The following is a 9,840-nucleotide window of genomic DNA, read 5'->3' as shown; positions in this document are numbered from 1 at the left end:
AATAAAAATAGAATTTTTGAAAGTTGGCTTAAGTTTTATATTGTATTACCTTTTCTTAAGTTCCTAGTTACGGCACTAAATAGTTTGCTTGAGGGGAAAAAAAATCTTTTGTCCGCTGCTGCTATGTCACCACTGATAGACTTTAAAGGAATTTGTTTCAGAGAATCACGTAAAGAAATAATTTTTTAATAAAAAGAATATGATACCTACTAAGGAAGGGTACCAAAATATGGTGGGAGAAATTTTTCTTAAAAAATGATTTGCCAAAGGTCAAAGCTTTTATAGATAGTTCACTGTTACCCAGCCTCTGAGTTATAGTAATATCTAGTGTGAGAAAGAAAAGAGTTAAACTGATTAAAGAGAAGCTTATTTAAGTGAATTGACTCTTCTCATGCAATCAAATCCTGACACCTTTCATGGTTTACAATGTCATGATGATTAGGTAAGACAGCAGTTGATGTATTACAAATATATGGTGCTATGTGAGTTTTCAAGAAGCTTTCACATGTTTTATCTCATTTAATTTGGGCACAACCCCGTGAGGGAGCAAATGGCGAGTCCATGCTACAGATGAAGTCCGTGCTGAAGGTCAAACCGAGAAGTGACAAAGCCAGGATGCAAACCTTGATCTTCTGCTTGAACATTTTCCAATGCATCCAAATTTTGAAAAATATTATTATTGGCTCTAGCACTGTTCAATGAACTTGTTAAACACACAAGGAAGAGGAGGAGGCAAAGACGGAGCAAGTGGGAGAGAGGAGAGCTTTTGAATCTTCCAAATAGCCCACACTTCCCTGTGATTATACCACTGTCTTCTGTGCTCATTCTTATCATAATGGATGGAGTTGCTTGTCCTTGTGTAAACTATGGCTGCAAAACCAGTGTATGACCTTAAGTACCAGCTATGGGTACAGGCTGTTCTTTGGTCACTTCGCTGAGTGACTGTTTCAGCAGTAGTATTTGCTTTATGTGAAAAGTTGTATGTCTTTACTCAGAAACAGCCACTTGAGCTCTGAGTAACAAATCCTGCCACCGATTATCAGCTGCGAGGCAAATTTTGCTTACTTTCTGATTTGATACACTTATTGGGGCTTTACTTGGAAATTCCTCCCAGATCTCCTTTGGCCTGCCTTCCAGCAGTTGTCCGGGTAGGCTATCCCTTTTATTTTTATCTCATTTTCTAGAAAAATGAACTCAAGAATGGAAATGTCTTCATCAAGTTCCTGGCTTACAACCATAGTTGGGGTGGATGCCTACTAACTGCTGTGTGGAGCTTTAATTTAACCTAGAACTTGAAACCTGATCCAAGTCATCAGCTATTCTCCCAGGTCAGAAAAGTCTAGATATATAATATGATGCATGAAAGCTAAAACAAATAATAAATAAATGGTCATTCATCTTGAATATTTAATAAATAAATGGTCATTATATATGAAGATTAAGTAATGCTTTTCATGGATGTGAAACTGCATGGCCCCTTTAGGAAACCTCTTACCTATGTCCCACTTTATTCATTGCTGAGTAGGTAGAAACTTATTAATCTCATGAGCCTACCTTATATTTGTAAAGCATTTTTAAATGCTTATATGAAAATATTTACTAGGCTACAAGAATATGAATTATTACTATAAATTCTAAGCATGAGGGAAGATTATAATTCTAAAACCATTCAGTCTACAACCATGCCACCCTGAACAAGCTCAATCCTGTCTGATCTCAGAAGCTAAGCAGGGTCGGGCCTGGTTAGTATTTGGATGGGAGACCCCCAAATAGGAAGACCAGGTGCTGTGGGCATAAAAAATAAAAAAATAAGGGATTGGAAGCTGACAAGGCCCTTGCAATCTGTGAGGTCAACCAAGAGTTGCCTCGCCTAAAAAAATAAAATAAAAATAAAATAATAAAAATAAAACCACTCAATCATTTCTCATACTAGTAAATATGAAAATATTTTAATAAATTAGACATTAAATATTTATGAATCAAAGTTTAATGTAAATTAATGTTAAGTAGATATTAGTAAACATGGGAGATATAAAAATGTACAGGATAGTCCTGGCTCTCACTGAGTTTACAATCCACATGATAATAAAAGAGAAAAACATATAAACATTAAATAACAATATAACAGACGTCAAAAGGCAAAAATATCATTAATCGACATGTGAAATTCAATGATCAGAATATCTACTGTAGGTAGAGGAAAGAGAAATCCCTTCTGGAAGCAGCGGGCAGAGATGACCGTAAAATAAAAAAGATATCATCAGCCAGATCTTGAAGGATGAATCCAGTGAGACAGAGATGGAGGAAGGGATTCTTGGTGGAAGGAACCCAGTAAGAGTACAGGTGTAAAAAAAAAAAAGGGCGTGGGGGAAAGAGTTTAGATCCAAAAACGGAGGAGGGATACAGAACCGCAAGTTAGAGTAACATGGGAAGTTCTAGCACAAGATCGTGCTGGAAAGGCTATTTGGAACTGGACTGTGGCAGTCGTCGAATGCCAAGTTGAGGAGTTAAGGTTCCAGAACAGAAAAGCATCTTGGTCAAAGCAGCATTTTAGAAATGCTAATTTGGCTACAGTCTGCCAAATTAAATGGAGCGGGGAGGACTAGAGGCTGGGAGATCCAAGAGAAGCCATGCCAAGTTCAGGTGTGAAATGATGGTAGTGGGATTGGAAAAGTAGAGGTAGAGGTAGGAAATACTGAGAAAGAAGCCCAGTAGCTCTCAAGTGTGCTGATCAGCGTTTATTGTTGGAGCTTTCTGTTATTTTCTAAAATACTGTCAAATCTGTGGGTTCCTTAGAAGTGATTCATTTGTAACAATTGCAAGTGGGCATGGAGAAATGGAGGAATTATTTGTTTCGAACTTGCAAAATGTAATACCTGTATAAGTGGATATACTGAACCTTTTGTTCTTGATCTTGTATCCTTACCTAAGGACAAAAAGCATTAGCTCAAAAATGCCTAAAAAAAAGTTTCATGAAATGTAGGAATAAAAGGAGATCTGAGAACATTTTGTTGTAAAAGAAGAACTAACTCTAGTTGAATCTGGACTATTCCAAACTTTTCCATCAGTACCACTGAAGGAAAGCCCCACGAATCCTGGGATCCCCTTATGCGTGCAGCCCTCTGGTGGAACTCCTATTAAAATAATCTGGTTTTGAATATTTATGATTCAATGAATTTATTATCCAGAAATTTAGAGAAGCTCAAATGAGCAGGGAAAAAAGTTTCAAGAGAGTTTTTTGACGACTCCCCATACCTGGCATGTTTATACATATAGACACAAATACATAATGCCCACAGATACACACATATTTACACATACAGTAAAGGTATTGGCATCTGGGCCTCTGCACTTAACCTCTACAACCAAGGTCTGGCCTTACTGCCGACAGAAAGGCAATCCCTTCACCCTTCTGGGGCACTTCGGTTTGCCACACACTATCCCAGCAACACCACTTGACAGAAAGATGGCGCCGGATAGAAAGCCTCTTCTCTCTGCATTCCCTACACCTCACCCCCAGCCTAGCACTCAGAACCTCTTTTCTGGGCAGTGTCAAATTCGACTCTTTCAAATCCCTGGGCTATTTCAAGACTGCCCCTTGAGGAGTGGGGAATAGAAAGAAGCCAGAGGGGGAGATGGGTTTGCAGTGACTTGGGGGAAATAAGGCTCTCCTGCGATTACTCTGAACTCAGTTCCCATTCCTCCTTCTTTCTAGCCTTTCTCCTTTCCTTGCTCCCCATCCTCAGCCTCTCCAAGTTAGCAGAAATAGGCTGACAAGTCCCAGGGCAAGAGCGAATAAATAAATCACCCTCCCCAACCCCCTCCGCATCCCTGAAACACTGATTATCAAGCGTGGGCCTAAAGCAAATTGACCTCTGGATTCAAGTAGGAGAAGGTGGTTAAAACTGCTTGATTTTATAAATTGAATGAGCATTGCTTCCACTCTTGACTTGGATTGCTGTGGAAGTCAATCTCTCTGCAAGGTAAGAACGAGTTTGGTCCAGATGCCAGAAAGATGTGTGAGCATTATATAACATTTTCATGCACCCTTACGTGAAGCTGTTTATTTCTCAAGGATTCAATTAAAGGCTTTTAATTTTCAAGGTTGAACTGAGGACCGTACTGTGGCTTAACTTGAGAGGGGGCTTGCAGTCCTGCTCCATTGTCTGTTCGTGGTGGCTATCCTGTCTGTTTGTCCCCACATATAATTTACAGACAGCTGGGCACATGACTCACTAATTTCAAACCAATTCATTTGCCAACTCAAAAACCACTGATGTAATTTTAACTGCTATCTGATTTTAATCCTCTTGAGTATTTACATATTTTCTTCTCTCGTCCCTCCAAAACTAATCCTAGAGTTTTGAGAATCTGGGAACGCAGGCAAAGGAGAAAACCAAGCAGACCAACAAATCTGAAATCTCGATTCATTACATAAGCCAAAATTTAAAGTGCTTTTCGGTTTGTATTGATCCAGCTCAAATTATAAAATAATGTTAGTAATAACACAAAAAATACAGGTGTTTTTACTGAATACGAAAAGCCTGAAATGTAATTAAATGTTCTTTTTCTCCGTGGCGGTGTCATTTACTCTACGTTTAAACATTTGTGTTTCCTTAAGCCCACTCTCTTTACAGTATCGACACGCACTGTTGCATCATACTCACATATTCATTAGCTGGGAGTGGGGAGTGTGTGTTTTTCCAACTGGTCCTCAGCATTAGCTGTCAGATGCATAAACCTTAGCTTCACTTCTGCAATTACTTCACTGGTACAGCAGAAGCTCCTTGCAAGAATAGCGCCCAGAACGTGTTCCTGACAGGTGCGCGGTTTGCTCTAGCAAGGCGCTCTGCTGGAAAGTTTTCTCCAACCACTAATACCCGCTTCTGGTCCCCTGAGCTGGCAGGGCACAGGCTGGCTGAGTCTCCTCTTGACAGGGAAAGGCTTTTACACACACTCCGCTAGGCTGCCGGATCCGAGAAACAATCTCTCAGCCTAACTCCTCTAACCCCAGGGGACAGACTGTCCAAGGCTCTCTGGCGCTTGAACACCGAAGTCTCCTTCCCACGTAAGGAAGAGCGCGCTTCGCTCCGCAGGAAATTGGGGCACTGGAGGCAGGGATGCCAGCAGGGGGATGGAGCGGGGGACAAAGGAGGGGGCCGCACGCAGGAGGAAAAGGAGGCGCAGAAGGGAGCGGAGCGCAGGAGAGAGTGGGGTCCTCAGGAGCGGCAAGGATGCGGATGGGCGCGGGACGCAGCAAAGAGCTTGCGGGAACAAGGCGCAGGAACTAGCGGGCACAGAAAGGGGCGCATGCACAGGCACCCGCGGGCGCGGGAGAGGCGCTCACTGGGCGATCTGCCCCAGACTCCCCAGAGCAGCTGAACTGCGGGTAGGAGGGGGATGCGGGGAGTTGTTGGAGAGGTGAGGGAACCAGTTAGGGGCGTGCCTTTGCCCGGATTGGCTGCGGGAGCCTGACGCGAGGCCCCGGGGGTTGGCTTGGGGGAGTGGGAGCGGGGTGGGGTGGATGCTGGGTGCCTGGGCTGCAGGCTCAGCACGCTCAGAAACATGCTGAGGTCCCGGCGGCTGTTCCAGCAGCGGCAGCGGCTCCAGCAGCAGCGGCGGTGGCGGCGGCGGCGACAGCGCTCGGCTCCGGCAGGGAAGGCGCCCGGCGCCCATGCCTCCGGCTCTGCGCAGCGGCTGCTCTGACCTGGCCGCGACCTTCTTCCGCGCGCCCAGCCGCCCCGACCTCTGGGGTGTTACCCAAACACCGCCCAACCCTGCCACACACCCCGCCCCCGGCCTCCGCACCTCGGCATGGGCGCGGGGGCGCTCGCCCTGGGCGCCTCCGAGCCCTGCAACCTGTCATCTGCCGCGCCGCTCCCCGACGGCGCGGCCACCGCAGCGCGACTGCTGGTGCTCACGTCGCCGCCCGCCTCGCTGCTTACCCCGGCCAGCGAGGGCCCTACGCAGCTGTCGCAGCAGTGGACAGCCGGCATGGGCCTGCTGATGGCGCTCATCGTGCTGCTTATCGTGGCGGGTAACGTGCTGGTGATCGTGGCCATCGCCAAGACACCGCGGCTGCAGACGCTCACCAATCTCTTCATAATGTCGCTGGCCAGCGCCGACCTGGTCATGGGGCTACTGGTGGTGCCGTTCGGGGCCACCATCGTGGTGTGGGGCCGCTGGGAATACGGCTCCTTCTTCTGCGAGCTCTGGACCTCGGTGGACGTCCTCTGTGTGACGGCCAGCATCGAGACCCTGTGCGTCATTGCCCTGGACCGCTACCTCGCCATCACGTCGCCCTTCCGCTACCAGAGCTTGCTGACCCGAGCGCGGGCGCGGGCCCTCGTGTGCACCGTGTGGGCCATCTCAGCCCTGGTGTCCTTCCTGCCCATCCTCATGCACTGGTGGCGGGCCGAGGGCGAGGAGGCGCGCCGCTGCTACAACGACCCCAAGTGCTGCGATTTCGTCACTAACCGGGCCTACGCCATCGCCTCGTCCGTGGTCTCCTTCTACGTGCCTCTGTGCATCATGGCTTTCGTGTACCTGCGGGTGTTTCGCGAGGCCCAGAAGCAGGTGAAGAAGATCGACAGCTGCGAGCGCCGCTTCCTCAGCGGCCCCGCGCGGCCGGCTTCTCCCGCGCCCTCTCCGGGGTCCCCGCGCCCCGCCGCCGCCCCGCTGGCCAACGGGCGCACCAGCAAGCGGCGGCCCTCGCGCCTCGTGGCCCTGCGCGAGCAGAAGGCGCTCAAGACGCTGGGCATCATCATGGGCGTGTTCACGCTCTGCTGGCTGCCCTTCTTCCTGGCCAACGTGGTGAAGGCCTTCCACCGCGACTTGGTGCCGGACCACCTCTTCGTCTTCTTCAACTGGCTGGGCTACGCCAACTCGGCCTTCAACCCCATCATCTACTGCCGCAGCCCAGACTTCCGCAAGGCCTTCCAGCGCCTGCTCTGCTGTGCGCGCCGGGCCGCCCGCGGGAGCCACGGGGCCACCGGCGACCGGCCGCGCGCCTCGGGCTGCCTGGCGGTGGCCGAGCCGCCGCCGTCGCCCGGGGCCGCCTCCGACGACGACGACGACGACGACGTCGGAACCGAGCCGCCCGCGCGCCTGCTGGAGCCTTGGGCCGGTTGCAACGGCAGGACAGCGGCGGACAGCGACTCCAGCCTGGACGAGCCGAGCCGCCCAGACTGCGCCTCGGAATCCAAGGTGTAGGGCTGGGCACCTCCCCACTTCCTACCCCGAATGCGGGCTCTGCGCGCCCGGAGGAAGAAAGCCCGGGCGCCCCTCAGTGTCTTCCCATGGGGAAAGAGATCTGTGTTCACTCGCAGGTGAACTCAAAGCCCACGAATTTCGTCTGAATCATCCAAGACAAACAGAAAAGCCATGGACCGTTGCACAGAAAAGAAAGTTTGGGGAGGTGTGGGAGAGTGGCTTGCTGATTTTTCTTGGGTTCTTTTTCCTGTTTGTGGTTTGGCCTTCCTTTGTGTGTGCGTATGATGCATCTTTAGACTTTTTTTTTTTTTTCTCCAGGTGGTTTTGACACTTTCTGCAGGGACCGATAGGAGAAGGGAGAAGCATTAGGGGATAAAAGTCTTATCAATTTGGCTTCCATCCCCTTCCTGAGAACAGGAGCAGTCAACCGGAGAGAGAGAGGGAGAGTGACAGTCTGTCAGGACATGTTTCCTTTTGCTTTCCAGAGAAATTTCATTTTAATTCCTGAGTAATGATTTCTCCTGTTCTTAAAGCAAAAGAAAAGGTTGGATGCAAAAATCACGTTTCAAGAAATTTTAAGTTATTCTTGGAACAAGCCTCACCTTGCTTCCCTGTTGTCGGGCAAGCCTGCTGTCCCCACGCGCCTCGGTGGTCAGGCTGAGGGGTTTCTACCTCACACTGTGCACATTGCACAGCAAGATAGAAAGACTTGTTTATATTAAACAGCTTATTTATGTATCAATATTAGTTGGAAGGACCAGGCGCTGAGCCTCTGTGACATGTGACTGTCCATTGAAGACAGAACAGAAAAATAAAAAGAGAAAAGAGTTCAGATTACTGCACATGTGGATAAAAACAAAAAACAAAACAAAAAAGGAGTGGTTCAAAATGCCATTTTTGCACAGTGTTAGGAATTGTAAAGTCTACAGAAGATGTTACTTGCACAAAAAAATATTTTTTAAGGGGGGTGGGGGAATCTTAAAAGCTAAAAATAAAATTCAGATTCTACTTCTGTTGTCTATTATGTTATTGAGCTAATGGTTTATTGGAAAAATACCTTTTTATACTCTTTTATCATGGTACTGTAACTGTATCCATATTATAAATATAATTATCTTAAGGATTTTTTTATTATTTTTTTATGTCCAAATGCCCACGTTAATCTGCTGGTAAAATTTAGCACTCGTGTGTAAATTCTATTTCCTCCGTGTGTTTTACCAAGTATTTATACTCTGGTGCAACTAACTACTGTGTGAGGAATTGGTTCATGTGCAATAAATACCAATGAAGCACAATCAGGGTTATGTACCGTGTGTCTGTAAGAGGTCAGTGATAATGGAAAAGAGTTTGCCTCGTTCAAAATATAGGCTGGATTTCCCATAGAGCTCTTTTAATAGCTTTTCATGACTCAATAACATAGCAAAATGCCTCTAGACCAAATAAGGCATGCACCTACTAAGAGCTGCAGACTCACCCTAAATTTTCACAGCTGGATTGAAGGTATTCTAGACTACTTGTAGGTGTTTTCAAGATCCCATCTGCTGCGCTTGACTTAAGAAGTGACATTTGGGATTGCGTATCTTCTAAAGAAAAGTGATCGAGCCAGGTAACTCAGCTGCAACTTTGCACAGAAACACAGGAAAGAAAACTAACTCAAACAATCTGCCTACTTGGAATCCGGTAAGTGGCTTCCACTTTTTGTTTTCCAATAGAAAATCACAGCCTACAAATGATCAGTGTATGCAGATTTCTCCAGTGGCTGTTTAGAATGAAAAATACTTCCATGGTTAAGCAAAAATTTATGAGAGCTTTTAAGTAAATATTTTTTTTCTCTTGTGTAATTAAATAGCATTTCAGCAGAAGTTCTGGGTGGGCAGGTCACAGGTAAAGGCAAATGTGAAAATTTTAAACTTCCTAACAAAAATGACACCCAATAGCTAGGATAGTTTTCATAAAATTAGTTTCTAAGGAAAGTATAGTGTGATTTCATCCTGGGATTAATTCTACATTCTCCAAAATAAGTTGATTTAAGTGTTTATCTTTGTATTTTTAAACACGCTTTTCATTTCATGATGGTGTAGTAAAGAAACCAAAGTGAAGAGTATAAAGTTGAGGCTCATCCTGAGCTTTAACATGAACTAACGACTCTCTACGAAGGAAAATCAATCCTGATTATCATTTTTTTTTTTTTTGCAATGGGATATTCTAAAGACCAGGAGACAGTCTTCTGAAAAAGGTCAATTATGTAGATGTTTTAGAGACCAGGAGAAGGTTGTATGAATGGTAGGAGTTTGAACAAAAGCTGCTATGAAGTTTAACCCCTTTCTCCAGGGGGGGTGGGGGGGAAAGGAGGGGATGGCAAAACTTTTTTAAAAATACAAAGATAAATACTTTTAAAAACCCATTTTGGAGAATGTAGAATCAATGTCAGGATGAAATCTCGCTATCCTTTTCCCCAGGAACTAAATAAAGTCATTTTTAGCCTCCCTCCCCTCACCAAGGGTATGAAAGACGCATTTTGTTAGGGGTTTTGTTCCTCTTTATTTTAAGTTATACTACATGATTAATAGATTTAATGTATACAGTTTCATGTGAAGAATACTGACGTACCAATTTAATACTACACTT

General features: G+C 46.1%; 1 protein-coding gene across 1 annotated transcript; it reads left to right on the top strand.

Annotated features, from left to right (window-relative positions):
* Positions 1-5,537: 5,537 nt before the first annotated feature.
* Positions 5,538-9,361, top strand: ADRB1 (adrenoceptor beta 1). The gene has a single exon (XM_039871154.1). It carries the CDS (start codon positions 5,815-5,817, stop codon positions 7,210-7,212), a length of 1,398 nt encoding a protein of 465 aa, XP_039727088.1. The 5' UTR covers positions 5,538-5,814; the 3' UTR covers positions 7,213-9,361.
* Positions 9,362-9,840: the final 479 nt, after the last annotated feature.

This window comes from Pteropus medius, unplaced genomic scaffold (genome assembly GCF_902729225.1).
Source record: "Pteropus medius unplaced genomic scaffold, Ma_sr-lr_union100, whole genome shotgun sequence".
NCBI lineage: Eukaryota > Metazoa > Chordata > Mammalia > Chiroptera > Pteropodidae > Pteropus > Pteropus medius.
Note: the sequence above shows the minus strand (reverse complement) of the source record. Positions and strands in the feature narration are given on the sequence as shown.